Source organism: Carassius gibelio, chromosome B15 (genome assembly GCF_023724105.1).
Source record: "Carassius gibelio isolate Cgi1373 ecotype wild population from Czech Republic chromosome B15, carGib1.2-hapl.c, whole genome shotgun sequence".
In the NCBI taxonomy this organism is placed as follows: Eukaryota; Metazoa; Chordata; class Actinopteri; order Cypriniformes; family Cyprinidae; genus Carassius; species Carassius gibelio.
The window spans coordinates 26,196,215-26,211,391 of NC_068410.1; the positions used below are offsets into that span (position 1 = coordinate 26,196,215).

General features: G+C 39.2%; 2 protein-coding genes across 2 annotated transcripts in view; one reads left to right on the plus strand and one right to left on the minus strand.

The window, feature by feature from the left end:
* LOC127972590 (melanocortin-2 receptor accessory protein-like) lies at positions 1–750 on the plus strand. The gene is made up of 3 exons (XM_052576216.1): positions 1–153; positions 232–328; positions 583–750. Exons 1-3 carry the CDS (start codon positions 45–47, stop codon positions 650–652), a joined length of 276 nt encoding a protein of 91 aa, XP_052432176.1. The 5' UTR covers positions 1–44; the 3' UTR covers positions 653–750.
* Positions 744–15,177, minus strand: part of urb1 (URB1 ribosome biogenesis homolog) — a 27,606-nt gene continuing 13,172 nt past the window's right edge. Inside the window, exons 24-41 of the mRNA XM_052576110.1 lie at positions 14,689–14,950; positions 14,389–14,593; positions 11,872–12,046; positions 11,265–11,323; positions 10,981–11,171; positions 8,311–8,421; positions 8,157–8,220; positions 7,907–8,075; positions 6,618–6,726; positions 6,289–6,449; positions 5,973–6,084; positions 5,768–5,874; positions 5,480–5,623; positions 5,279–5,388; positions 4,995–5,192; positions 3,782–4,023; positions 1,713–2,291; positions 744–1,268 (exon numbers count right to left, since the gene is read on the minus strand). Coding sequence (XP_052432070.1) covers positions 1,102–1,268; positions 1,713–2,291; positions 3,782–4,023; positions 4,995–5,192; positions 5,279–5,388; positions 5,480–5,623; positions 5,768–5,874; positions 5,973–6,084; positions 6,289–6,449; positions 6,618–6,726; positions 7,907–8,075; positions 8,157–8,220; positions 8,311–8,421; positions 10,981–11,171; positions 11,265–11,323; positions 11,872–12,046; positions 14,389–14,593; positions 14,689–14,950 — 3,165 coding nt within the window. The 3' untranslated portion in view covers positions 744–1,101. The remainder of the gene's footprint in view (positions 1,269–1,712; positions 2,292–3,781; positions 4,024–4,994; positions 5,193–5,278; positions 5,389–5,479; positions 5,624–5,767; positions 5,875–5,972; positions 6,085–6,288; positions 6,450–6,617; positions 6,727–7,906; positions 8,076–8,156; positions 8,221–8,310; positions 8,422–10,980; positions 11,172–11,264; positions 11,324–11,871; positions 12,047–14,388; positions 14,594–14,688; positions 14,951–15,177) is intronic.

Below are 15,177 nucleotides of genomic sequence, written 5' to 3' on the forward strand. Positions count from 1 at the left end.
AGTGCTCTGGCTCAGACTCACACTGACTCACAGAATCAAAGACAATGAAAAACTCCACAGAGTCGTCTTCAGAGTATGTGTGGGATTACGAGTACTACTATGATTACATCGATCCGGTCTCCGTCAACGCCAGTGCTCTCAAGTACAACAGATGTGAGATACTTCACATCCTCCTTTTGATTACTCTGTTTCTGAGAATCTAATGCCTAACTGTGTTCTCTTCATTATTAGATTCAGTCGTCATAATATTCTGGATCATTCTAGCTGCATTCATTGGATTTTTCTTCTTGATTTTGTCACTTATATCACACTCAAGGCAACTTCCGAGGTAAGCAAGCATAAACAGTACATTTTACTATTATTATTACACAATTTGGATTTTAAATGCATGTTTATTTTTTCATTATATATATAAAAAAAAAGTACAATACAGCGCTTTTTTTAAACAATTCTTTTTTTGAATCTATAGAAATCATAATACTCATGCAGATAATGGTTTAAAAATATCCATTGGGATATTAATGATTAAGAAAAGAACAAATATTTTATGCGGTGGTTATTCCTTTTCTTATGTTTATGTAGAGGCCCTCGTGTCCAAAAATCTGGGTTGCCATTGATGAAAAGCTACGGGTCTCCTCAGAAACGAAACTAAGAAGAAGCAACTTCAAGAAGAAACTAAACCCATGAGGATCCATTTCATATTTCAGTTCAAGTGACAACTGAGCCTCTGCCATTAAACCACATCATGATGAATGTGTCGGTTTATTTATATGAACTTTAATAATGACAAACGAGGTGTACATACAATTTCTGAAATTAAAATGTATTGCATACAACATTCACTTGAATATTAACTACAACGGATGAGAATATATTCTAGATTTTGGCATGGTTTCTGATATTCTAGATGGATATCTGATATTCTTGTCAGTATCAGTGAAGAATACATCCTTAAATACAACCATCGGACTAAGTCAAATTTTCAAAATGATTCAAACCACCACAAAAACCTGTTTGACGATCTTTTTTATTTTAAACAACTATAAAATTACAAAAAGATCCACTCAACTCTCTTTAGGGCTATTTTGTAAAACAGTGTAATCATGACTCGGACAGGATGTCTTCACACATGCGCAGGACGTGAGGTTTGGGCGTCCCGATGGGCGTCCTGTGGCGCAGCAGTCTGGCATGGGTCAGCAGGAGGTCAGGGGACCGCGCTCCACTCCAGAGCTCACTGATGTACAGCGAGAGCAGTTTCAGTCCGCTTTCTGTCAACAAAACCAACATCATATCAGTGGAAGGAGACACAAATTCAGCTTTGCATCACAGAACTAAACTACACTTTCAAATATTTTCAAACATGTTTTTACTGCATTTATGACAAAATGTTACGGTCCCCCAAAAATATTTGCAAATCAGCCTATACATATGCAATCGGTTTAAGACTGCTCTATTTCGTGACATCACAGTGCTTCAAGGGACTGGATATTTGGCAGAGATTTGCTATTTCAGACAACTCTCCCCAGCAACTGTTCTGATTGGTGGATGGCTTTTTTTTTAGGATTATGGGTAGTGTAGTTCATCACAAGGATATATGCACTCTTTTGCTTGCTTTTTATTAAACACAATCACACTCTTGGCTTACTTGATTAGAAATCTGAATGCTGAAATTGAATGGGATTGACTGTAGCGCTCTCGGACTGTAACCTCACCTCTCTCGGCTTCATCGCCTGTGTTTGTAAGCAAGCAGGTTCTTAACACCGTCTGGTGAAAGCCATTCAGAGAAGTGCTGTGTGCCTCCAGCAATCGGAGCATGACTCTAGAGAACAGCTGCAGGGTGTCCACAGCGGAGCCATGCTCACATGTCTGGTGATATAATCTGAGGAAGTCCATTCTCATGCCTTCATCCGTCAGAATGGCATCTATGATACTTGTACGCGGCAGTATGATGCTACTGAACCATTTTAAAATCGCTACGGTGCTGCTGTCATCATAGGGACTCTCCGTCAATGTCTTGAGGACCCACTTGAGAATTAAAGACGCGGTGGCATCATCTAGATCGCTCGACTCAGGTTTGTCCGTGGTGAAGGGTTCAGGCTTGGAACTAGAAAGGCTTTTTTCTTTGGGTTCCCAGTGTGTGAGGATGTTTCTAAGAAGCGGTTTACACTCGTCCAGCAGAGCCTGCCCCAGATTTCCCTCTTGTCCATTAACAGTTTCTGTCTGTTTTTCCATTCGAAATGGAGCGTGCTTCGCTGAGTGGCATTTTCCTTGCCCTTTCTCTCTTCCAAAGCCTGAATAAACACAAGAAATGTTTAGTTAGGAACAAGAATGTGTCAAAACACGTGATATCTGTGTGTCTAACATTCATCTAGCTTCCACAAGGCCAAGGACTGGCTATATACACACGAGTGTTCAAAAGTTTGGAAAGATTTATTGAATGTTTTTAAAAGGAGTCACTTTACTCAAACCATGGATGCATTACTTTTTTTCTTCTTTTGATTAAAACTTACAGAAAAAAAACTGTATATTGTGAAACATTTATTATTTCAAGTTAAAATAACACCTGCTTATGTTAATATATTTGAATGTTTTATGTAGTTTGTAATCGCAAAGCTGAATTCCCAGCAGGCATTTCTCCAATCCTCAGTGTCACAATAAAAGTTCAATAAAAATGTACTCCCACTTTTATGCAGTGCATGCACATGAATTAAACAAATAGAACAGGAATGCTAAAAGAATAATACATTTTCTGGCAGTCAGTTCTTCAATAAATAACTATAATATATATATATAGAGCTGCAGAACGATTAATTGCTTTTATGTAAATACTATGCGTGTGTACTGTGAGTATTTATTATGTATATATAAATTCAAACACATACATGTATATATTTTAAAATATATATATATTTGTACTTGCATATAATTTATATTATATATATATGTGGCGAGTGGGGCGGGGCTGAGGGACGTGGGAACAAGGAGTGAGGCCGGCGGAGTGATTGGGAAATCAGCGACACCTGCACCCCACCGCCAGTCTCGAGTCCCACGTAGGAGATGGAAGGATATAAAACTGGAGCGACGATAGTGAAGGACAAGAGAGGACCAGGCCTGGGCCTTATTTTATGTTTTGCTTTTTATTTGCGCGCATCAGTCGTCCGTGAGGGGCTGGCGCGCTGTTTTGTTTGTTTTGTGATTATTAAAGTTTCATTTTGATTGTCCGCCGGTTCCCGCCTCCTCCTTCCCGATGAATACGAAGGTTTTTATCATTACAATATAAATCTAACATGTTTTTCCTAAATACATACATGCATTAAGGAAAATAAACACTTAGTATTTAAACAAACTTGAAAAAAAAAAAAAATGCGATAAATATATTAACCAAACAATGCATGTTTTTTTGATCAGCACAGTTTTGTAAATATTTTTTTACCATCATTTTAGCATTTATAAAACTGCCAAAATTAAAAGACACAGAAAAAAGTTGTTGTTTTCACACTTAAATCAGGTTAACAGTTTAATTTTGTACTATTTAGCATTTAAATATTTAAAAATTTTGTTTTAAAGAGAAAATTTCAATAAATCTTTGAGGTAATCAACACCACACCACACATTTACAAAAACACATGATCATGCTAAATACTACAGTGCATGGTACAAAACATGGACCGTTGACAGGAAATAGTTCTGGAAGGACATGACAGTGAATAAATCGTGACAGAATTTGTATTGGTACACTGTGCTGAAGCTGGAGTGTCAGTTTGAGTGTTTCGAGTCTTACCCATCAGCTCTTTGACTCTGTGTTTGTTGACGAGCGTCTGCAGGGCAGACAGCAGTGAGGCATCGTGGGCCAGTGCCGCCCAGCGCTGCAGGAGACGGAGGACTTCAGAGCACTGTAGCTTCTGTGGGTGCAGTGTCAGCCAGCCGGCCTCCTCGTGAGCACTGAGAGCTGTCCCACAATGCAACAGTACAGAGGAGAGTGTGTGCAGGAACGCCTTTATCTGAGGTGCATTCACACCACTCCTAATCAGGAACAGAAGCAAAGAAAACACCTGATTGAAAAATGAACAGTGATTGCATGTGGTCGCTAACTAGCTAATATTAAGGCTAATCCAGTATGCTCATACTTCAGCCTGTGACGCCCATTCCCCCTACTGCACTGTTCCTCACGGTGTGTAGCACCCACTGCTCTGCACGTCCTGTCTAACACCCCTGCATTTCAGCACTGATTGATTTATGAATCTATCTTAATGTAATTTAGGCTTTGCAAAAGATGATGTTGAAGAGGATTTATGACACGAGTTAAGCCAAGTTCACATCAAGAACGATAATGATACAAGCGTCCACACCAGCGAACGATATCGTCTGTTTATTCCCGTTTAAATTCTCAAGCTCACTATCAGGATGTATTCTGATTGGCTGGAAAAAATGGTTCTGAAAGTGATTCCAGCTTTATGGTCTCTCTATGATTTTATCGTCATGTCTGTGTTGTGAATGATTTTTTTATAACTATCTTTATCATTACCTTTATAGTCATCTTCCTCGGTGTGAACGGGCCGTTCGTAATTAATTTAATCAAATGTAACATTAAAATAAACAAAAGGGGCTGCACAATGAATCAAAACAAACTTGAACTTACAATCTTCATATTAAAATCAAACTAAACGCTCACTAAAAATACTGAGAAAAAAGGTAGGTATCTATTTATTTGAATTGGAGAACCGTGGACGTGTCGCTAAATTACTGAAGTATTAACCTAAAATGTCAGTACTTCAAGTAAATACTTGACCTCTAACCCCTGTTCTACGGTTCAAAAAGAAAAGTGGAAATTGGTTGTTAAAAAGTTAATATATGGCTGTTTTGGAACAGGTAAACCCATAAACCTATTATAAGTTTTTTAAATGAAATTTGAAATTTAAGTTTAATCTACCGCTAATTTATCCTGACAGGAAGCCCATCTTTATGTATCAAGCTTGATGTTTTGATGCTCTTACCCCAGGTGTCTGATGATGGAGAGCAGTGTGCACAGGAACTCACTGATGATCGACAGAGGAAGACATTTGCCTGAAGTCTGCGGCCGCTCTGATGTAGTGCTGTTTGCTTCTGGTTTACTCTCTTTATTTCCCAGATTAGTGAACCACAGAGCATGAAGCAACTCGATGACTGAACTCAACAACTTGCTGTCAAAATACCTACAGGACACAAACACAATCAATGGCTGCAGGGCACACTTAAGGCACACGCCAAGGCGTCCCGTTGAGCAAAATCCACCCCTCACCTCTTGTCTAGAAGCTGTAATATCCACGTCAAGACTCCATGCTCTTTGGTGAGGTTGTAAGCCGCCTTGTTCACATGAGCGGTCTGCCGCAGGACATTCACAATCTGGATCTGGAACAGCAGAGCAGAAACTTCAAACTTACATTTCAAGCCATATTTAATCCAACATTTAAACCAAAGCGGAGTTAGATTTTGGGTGCACCTGAGAGGCCTGGTCACAGAGCGGTGTGCTTGCGAAACCCATCAGGGTCTGATAGATGCCCTGCTTCTCACAGATCTCATAGCAGTGCTTGTCCCGGACCCCTTCCTCCAACACGCTCAACACCCACTCGCGCTCCTGTTTGCGCTGGACAGAGACACAAAACAGTTCCTTTGGAGACCACATCATAGTACATTTCTGAATATATATACTGTATCCTCTATAAGCATGCTATGCACCCCAAAGAGTCTAATAGCAGCGAGCTCGTCTTTTAAATCTGACGTTTAATACCTCCAGATCAAAACTGTAGAAGAGTTTGAAGAAGTCAGGAACTCTCTTCAGGTCCAGAAACTGAGTTCCCAAAAGAAATTTGTTTACCACCATGTACATGTGTTCCTCTGCAGTGGGGGAAGAAATAAAAAAGTTGACCTCTTGGTTTTGGCAAACTCTCACAGAATCAATATTACAATGTCGAGTTAGTTTATACGGCTCTCACCGGGTCTCAAGATTTGCTGAGCAACTTTAGTGATGTAGGCCACGTGCACATTCGGCATCCGTTGGTTTTGCTTTGGGATCCCGTTCTTCACAGTGTCAAGCAGGTACAGTACCTGGATGTTACATAGAAACAGATTACATTATATTGCACTGTATTATTTTACACTATTTAAAAATTGAGTCTTTTTTTTTGAAAGACGTCTCAAAGCAGCGGTATTTCTAATTGCATAAATATGGAGGTAGCAAAAGAAAGCGTTTAGTATCTAACACTATTCAAATAAATCTAGCTGAAGGAGTCAATGGTGAAAGTTCTCCACCTGTCTCTTCTCTCTGAACCGAGCGCCCTCGAGGTGTTGATAAAAGGACCCCAGGACTTGGTACGCTGCGGCCCTCACTTTGGGGTCGTAGCTGCTCAGGGCCGTCACTGTGACGCCCAAAGCATGACTGGAAACAAACTTCTGACAGTCTACTGCACACTCTGACCAGAGAGACACAGGTGACAGCACAGGTTAACACAGGGAAACATAACGTGACCTTCAAGATCAGGCTCGCAGGCAGAGGATGAAGTACATGTCAGGGTTCAAACTCAAATCAAGTGCAATGCACAAGCAAAAAAGAGCATTCTGGGCAAGACTCGTCAGGTTACCTGGCCGAAGGATGAAGCTGAACAAAGGCAGGAGGAAGCAGGGGTCATACAGAGATGACAGATCTAGAGAAAGCTTGTCTTCCTGTGTGTAGAACAGGTTTTTACTCTCCTGTAGAGAGAGAGATAGATGCTGTTCAAGCAGCACGTAAAAGTGTATCTTTAAATTAAAAAAAAGAGTAAAAGGAACAACACAAAATAATATTAATAAAAAATATATATATTCTCCCTTATATCATTCTAAACCTACATGATTTATGTTTTAAAGGAAAAAAGGACATTTTCAAATGACATATTTCTTTCCATACAACAAAAGCAAAGCATTTACAGCAATGGAATTGGGCGAGAGACACTTTTCATACCTTAATGTTTATTTTTACTTGATCTTGTTTCTTAAAATACCACGTGTTAAAGAAACAGTTCACCAAAAAATGTAAAAATGCGGAAAATTAACGACATCCAACATGTGGACGAGTTTGTTTCTTCATTGCAACAGATTTGGAGAAATGTAGCATTACATCACTTTCTCACCAGCGGATCCTGTGCAGTGAATGGGTGCCGTCAGAACGATTTTTTAACATCTGATGAAATAAATACAATACAATAATTCACAAGTGATCCACACCACTCCAGTCCATCAGTTAACGTCACGTAAAAGTGAGAAACTGCTTTGTTAAAAACAATTCTATCATTAAGGCGTTTTAACTTTAAACCATTGTTGCTGGCCAACATAATCAATAATAACACTTCCTCCAGTGAAAAAAAGTCCATTTCCTGTTGTCTCTCACATTAAAATCCTCCCACATTCTTGTTTAGAGCGGTTTTGGACCATTTTTCACTTGTAAACAATGCTTGATCTGTGAAGATTTCCGAAGACTTGATTATTTTTTCACTGGAGGAAGCAACACTTTGGATCGAGCACTCATATTTTAGATGGTCTTAATGAAAGATTTGTTTATTGCAAACCTACGTTTCACATCATAAAAAATATGAAGTGACAACTGACGCTGTGTGGAATACTTGTTGATTATTTTGATGTATTTCTCAGCTGTTTGGACTCATTCTCACGGCACCCATTCACTGCAGAGCATCCATTAGTGAGTAAGTGATGTAATGCTACATTTCTCCAAATCTGTTGCAATGAAGAAACAAACTCGTCCACATGTTGGATGGCGTTAATTTTCCGCATTTAATTTTAATTTTCCTCATTGCCTGAGGGTCAGTAAAAATCCTTCAAAGGCATCTTTTATAAAACTGTTGGTCATGTAATCTAAGCGACTGTCCCTACTGACCCGAGGGATGATGTGTCGCTGCTGTGGGAAGTGTGTGACGGTGTTTAACATCCTGTCTGCAGCGAGCAGAGACAGCAGCTGCTCTGAGCTGGGCTTCTGCCACAGTGAATGTCCCAGACTCTTCCGGGCTTTATGGTGTTCAACCGCGGCAGGGCCCCAGAGCACATACCTGACAACAAACAGACACGAATAATGATGTTTGCACTGAACAACCATTCTCTGTTAGTGGAAATGAATGCTGAACACATACTGAAACTCTGTAAGACTAATGTTGTTCTTCTCATATTCCTGGAAAAGGAGTAAAATCTTCTGATCTGTGAAAATCAAGAGATTTGACTAAATCACACAGCAGACTTCATCTAAAGTCCAAACCAAATGAACCATGTCTACTGGACAGGTCTTACCTGTTGTGCTCAGCGAAGCTCCATATGCACCGAGAAGCACAAGGAAGTGATTGATGTTACAAACTTCAGGACATTGCTTCACCAGCATGAGCAGGAGAGACACCAATGACTCTGGGGAGGGAAAAAAATTTATAGATCATTCAGAGGGGGTTCTTTGAATACATAGTCCCAAGTATAGTAATACTGTAGTTTATAGGGATGCAACATAATGATAGTTAATTGATGAAAAAATATATAAATATAGATACACACACACACACACACACACACACACACACACACACACACACACACACACACACATATATATATAGTGTTCCTGTGGCTCAAGGTTGTAGAACATTGCATTAGCGGCACAAGGTTGTAGGTTCAATTCCCAGGGAACACATTAGGTAAAAAATGTTAGTCTGAAAGTTGTTTTGGATAGAAGCATCTGCTAAATGCATAAATTTAATTTAAATTAAATATATATAGGGTGTAACGGTATGTATATTCGTACCGGACCGTTTCGGTACAGGGCTTTTGGTACGGTGCACATGTGTACCGAATGACGGAATGCAATATTCTGTGCGCGTAACAAAAGTACATTTTCGTGTTTCCAAACGAACATAATAAGTGGCGGAAGTCTCTGCGTTCAGCGCAAATCCCGCCCTGCAGCTGATTCTAAGGCCGGTGACACACTGGCTGCGTGGCGTGAGCATGGCGTTTCTGCTGCGTGTCAGTTGCTTCGCGTTTTCTGTGTCTTAACCAGAATCGTGCCTGACGCGGCGATGGCGCGCTGCTGCTGTAGGTGAGGGAGGCCGCAGACAGACCAGGATCTTGTCTTCACGACAACAATATCTATACTTCATGTTGAGCATAAATATAAAGCTTACTGATAAAGGACACCGTCAACAGTATTGATGGCAAAATAGACTATGTTTGACAGGTGCAATATGCCAGTGTGTCACCGGCCTAAGGTTTTCAAAAGGTATCACGCAAGTATGAACATCACTACAACCAGGAAAAAACGATTGTAATTCAAACGCAGCTCCCGTCAGCATTTAAACAGACCTTTGCTCTTAATTCTGGTCAGTCCAACACAATAACGAAATCTGAGCAGGTCTAAAAACTGAAACTGTTGATGCTGGAAAAGTGATATATATTTTTTAAATATGAGCAGGCCTACAAGCTGGGATTGGTAATGCTGCACTGTAATCATAGTTATTTATTTATATTTTTCCATTATATTTTATTATATAATATTGGTTTGAGCCTGAGAGTATTTTATTTAGTGGAGAACTTTGCAGCATTTTATTTGCAGTATTTTATTTCTTATTCTTTTTTATTTTATATATATTCTATTAAAAAGTATTTTTAAAAAGTGTAAACAAATTGTTGAAAAAAAGTTTATAGTAATAAACAACCTGCAGTTTAATGTTTGCATTTATTTCCCTTACTGTACAGAAAATGAACCGAACCGTGACTTTAAAACCGAGGTACGTACTGAACCGTGATTTTTGCGTACCGTTACACCCTTAATATATATATATATATATATATATATATATATATATATATATATATATATATATATATATATATATATATATATATATATATATATATATATATATATATATACACGCATACTTTTTTTTACACTGTTAAAGAGTTGGATTCCCATGCTAAACATGGACAAAGTTTCAAAAATTAAGTTGTACGTTTGAAGGAAGTTTCGGAAAGTTTTTTTCGAGTATGGCTCTGTGTGACGTTAGATGGAGCGGAATTTCCTTATATGGGTCCTGACGCACTTCTGCCGGAAGAGCGCGCTCCCGTAGACCAGAGCACTGAGAGCACAGACATTCACTGATCAGAGCGAGAGCGTCGCCAAATGTCACAAAAGAAGTGTGTTTTTGGTTGCCAGGGCAAGACAACCCTGCACAGATTACCAAAAGAGAAACAGCATTAAGGGACCAGTGGATGGAGTTTATTTTTACAGAGCATCAACGGAGTTGTGCAAGTGTTTGTGTTTGTTCCCTGCATTTCTAAAATGCTTGTTTTACAAACAAGGCCCAGTTTGACGCCGGATTTGCACATCGTTTATTTCTTAAGGATAATGCAGTCCCAACAAAAAAGGGCCACGATCGTGTGTTGGAACCACAGGCGGTGAGTAAAAGTGCTTAAAATATCTCTGCCTTCTTGTTAGTGCGTCCGCCTCCCATCGGAGACCCGGGTTCGAGCCCCGCTCGGAGCGAGTCCTTGCTGCTGCTGCTCTTGTTCAGTTTCAGCCTCTGGATCTGATTCTGGGTCATAAATAAACGGCTGAATCTGACTGTAAGCTATGGTTTGTTTTGGATGGTTTTTTCCTCACAGCTGTCACAGCTTCCAGACGCGCTCAACACAAAAGCCTACTGGCGCTTGTGATTCTTTAGCTCCGCCCACACATCACGCCTCCAGTCGGTCGTGTTTTTCCGGGAAAAATTGGTACAGACTATCTTTCTCTTATGAATATAATAAAAATAAAGACTTTTTGGAGTTATGAAGGATGCAGTACTACTCTATATGTACTCAAGATTAACAGGATATTGAGTGAAAACGATGTTAGACAGATTCAAAAAAACAATCTTCTGGGTCATGTGTTCAGAAGTGTCTCTGGAGAAGGATCTAGAGCTGCTGATATAGCTTTACCTTTAGACAGATGAAGACTGTCAGAATCGTCCTGTGTGGAGAGCATTGTGGGTAAGAACAGAGAGTGACTGGTGGTCATCATGTGGACGGTAGCCAGAGGCAACAGCTCTTTAGGGGTCTCTGGTGTCCCATAAATGACCTCCAGCAGTGTGGTTAAGGTGCCCAAGAAGTTAGGGTCACGGTATCGATACCTGAGAGTGACAACGATACTGTCAGCTGAGTACAGAGTTAGCAAATAGTTTAGATCCAATTTAGTTTTGTTAATTAAGAGAAGAACCACTTACTTCAGCCCAGACTTAACGAAGGTGTTCCAGTCTGATGCAGTGATATTTTCTGGAAAGGTCTGTAATAAACCCAACATGCAGATACATCAGCTGAAGACGGAGCAATATTCATGCTAAACAACTACACATTACTGCTAAAGTTATTAGGTCATTATGCTTGTTTGACTTTTCAACTAACAGCAGTTAATATCTGTAAATAAAATGATCAGTATTGTGTGTTAAATACAACAGTGACACAACACAAACACATTTCTTATAAAAAAGTGAATAGTTGGTCAACACATTACAACTGTGCTGTACCTTTGAATATAATTATTATGGATGATTGAAAAAAAAGTTAGAAATTCTGACTTGTCCCTCAGTTTGAACAAGGCAAGCAGATGTTAATGTTTAAAATATGCAACTCTCAGTTTTCAATAGTACAACAATAATACTTATAACTGTTGGCAAGTAATATTGTACTTTTAAAAACTGCATCACTAATCTTTTTCAACCATCAAGCCATCTTAATCTGGAAAACTCTGCATCACTTGAATAATACTGACACACTGCTATCAGAAAGTACTGTTTACATGCTTTAACCATGGCCAGGACCATACGGACTCACCAGCAGTGACTTGAGTCTTGTAAGCATGGTCTCTTCATGAAGAGATTGGGATTCTTTCTGTTCTTTATACACATCAGAAAGCCAGAGGAGAGCAGCTGAAAGCAGAGACTTCCTCCACTGACACAGTTCCTCTGAACCGGACAGTTTTTCACTGATGGAGTCGGCCAGCTTCCACCTGAAACCAGAGGTTTCAGAAAATGTTATGCAAATAAAAACTTTTGAATCCTCAAAGTTTTAGTTCAAGCATGTATCAAAAATGCAAGGCATACACAGAATAAAAGTAGGATGTGTCCAAATGAAAATCAATATACACCTTAGTAACAAAAAGAGGAAGTTTCAATCTTTCCATGTATTAATATTTTATGTATTAATACATAAAATTACATTAATATTTAACGTAATTACACTAATGTTTAAGTTAAATAATTTAACTGCTAAAAATGTAAAGGGAACACTGCTGTAAAAAGCATTATTTAAAGTGTTTGCAAACAAATGTTATTGAACTTCATATAGTAGTAGTTTTAAATTTAAAGTGTGCAATACACCACTTTTGAAGTGTGTTATGTGAATTTTGCAAATAGTTACAATTAAATTAAATTTATGCATTTAGCAGACGCTTTTATCGACCTTCAGTGTATTCAGGCTATCAATTTTTACCTATAATGTGTTCCCGGGGAATAGAACCCCCAACATTGTAAAAATGTAAAATATATAGTGTGATTGATTGCAGAAAATCACGTGATCGATCACGATAAAAAATGTGTAATTGTTGCCCGGCACTAATATAAACAAAGTCGATTGACAGCATTGATGCCAAACGATTCATCGGGATTAATCACTTCCAAAATAAAAGTTTTTGTTTACAAAATGTGTGTATATTTATTAAGTATATACATTTATATACATACATACATACATTTTGAATATATATATATATATATATATATATATATATATATATATATATATTATATTTATTAGGGCTGCACAATGTGTCGTTTAAGCATCAACATCGCGATGTACGAATCCTCGATTGTCACATTGCAGGATGTGCGATGTAGGCTGTCGTAGTTGATCCGTTATTCATTAACTGTATGGGCAGCTGCTCCCCAGCCTTTGCCGAATATGATTTGGGGATTAATTGCACAGTTTAAGTCCTGTCAATTTAACAGAGCGCATATAAGAACGAGCAGAGAGAGAGAGAGAGCATGACAGCGCGCAAGAGAGAGAGAGAGAAAGAGAGAGAGAGAGTCCCAGCCGCGCATGCACGCTCACCTTCACGTCTTCAAACACCACAAGCGCTGTCTTGCTCTCTCTCCCTCGCGCATATTAATCAAAATCAATTGACACGATGGTGTCAAAAAAAACAATTTCGCAAACTAATGATTCCTTTGAACCGATTCAATTTAATGAATGGTTTAAACGAATAACCTGTTCAACACTGAACTCACAAGACGTCTGAATTGGTGTATAACAAAAAAATCTGTAACACTTTACAATAATGTTCTATTTATTAAACTATTTAACTTCATTATTTAACATTTACTATTACTAAACTGCACTTCTACAACATTGTTAATTTCAATATTTAGGCTATAGCCTTCATTGTTGAAATCAAAAGTTGTACAGTATTTGTTAACATAGTTAATGCACTGTGAAGTAACATTACCAAACAATGAACAGCTGTGTTATAAACTAAGATAAACAAAGATTAATAAATATAGTAACAAAAGTATTGCTCGTGGTAAGATCATGTTAGTTAATATGTTAACAATTCAAACCATATCCTAAAGTTACAAACAAATAATTTACTCTAATTTAAATAATACTCTGATGTTTAAATCATTTAAAATGAGAATGTAAGTGTGCTCACGCCATTTTTGTTTGTAAGAAAAAATTAGATTAGATTTCATATCGCAATATATATCGCAGAAAAATAAAATATCGCAATGTAGTTTTTTCCCAATATCGTGCAGCCCTAATATATATATATATTTTAGTGGTAGGCCGTTATCTGCGTTAACGTGCTGCATTAACGTGAGATCTGCATCACCGTTAATCTATTCTTAAATTGGGATGGGAGCTGGGTCTATACTATGCAAGCTAATGTGTGTATGCCTACTGTGAAATTACCACATCAAACGAGGCATGCTAACATGGATGCAGCTAAGATGCCGCCGGGTTTGCTTCGGGGAATTTTTAATTTTTTTTTAAAGAAGCTTCCCAATGGAAACCTCGACAAGACGCACGCCTGTTTCACACATACTCCGTCTGCAGTGCGTATGCGTTACGTATGTGGTGCAGAAGCAGCACGGACTCATACTCATTGTGCTTTCACACAGGACGCGTTTGCAGTCCGCTACTCGGTACGTGAACGATCGCTGCACTGCTGCAGACGCACCAATCCTGGAACACAATGACGGACCGCAACCGCGTTAACGCTGGAATCCGTTAACATGCGTGCGTAAAAAAAATACAAAACTCTGACTTATTTCATGTCAGGCTTTCTGAGTTTACCTTTCATTACTGTCGGTTTTCTGAAGGATGGCAGGTAGATCATTCATAAGTGGTGTGAGGTCAGAGTTCACTGCAGCCAGTCGGATGAGGCCGGACACAACCTCCACGTGCAGGCCAGTCCCAACCCCAACTTCTGCTTGCTGCACTGTGTGCCACAGCTCGGAGAGTAAAGCCTTCTTCAGGACCTTCAGGACTGACTTCTGAACTGTGCGAGGTGACAGATGAGACCACATGAATCAACCTTCGGAATCAACTTGAACAGCATTATTTGAGCCCTTCTATGAAAGCAGCAGTACTGACTGTGTTTAGGGCGAGTGGGGTCATCAGTGGTGGCTCTCCTCAAGTAGGCGTTGAGTAAAAACAGGAAGCCGCTGTTTTGGGAGCTGATCTGTGTTAGGTTAGAGGCTTCCAAGCACCAGAGCTCAAAGCTGAGGACATGTGTGGAGCAGTTCTCCAGAAGAAGAGCCCCCATAGCCTGAGCTGAAGGACTTTCTCTCTGGATGCAGTGCAAGAGAACGTCTGTCTGAATGAGTTTGGCAGTGCTTGGCTCCTGCGAGAGCACCTAGAGAGAAACATTCTGTTGATGAACTGTATCAGTGAGTGCATTACTGCTACTTTAAAGGCCCAGCTATACATGCAAGCGAAACCGGAGAGCAAACAAGTGTGAGATCATTCAGAACAACATCAGAACAAAACAAAGATCATTTTGGAGTTTGTTTGGGGAGACTGAAATAAGCCCTGAAAATGTAGCTCTGGCTTTTAAACACCTTCAATCTAGCACGGATTGGC

Excerpts from the sequence above, each read along its gene's own strand:
- LOC127972590 (XM_052576216.1), top strand. The coding sequence starts at position 45 with ATGAAAAACTCCACAGAGTCGTCTTCAGAGTATGTGTGGGATTACGAG. Across the intron at positions 154-231 it reads TGCTCTCAAGTACAACAGAT|ATTCAGTCGTCATAATATTC; the intron begins GTGAGATACTTC and ends CTTCATTATTAG. Across the intron at positions 329-582 it reads CACTCAAGGCAACTTCCGAG|AGGCCCTCGTGTCCAAAAAT; the intron begins GTAAGCAAGCAT and ends ATGTTTATGTAG.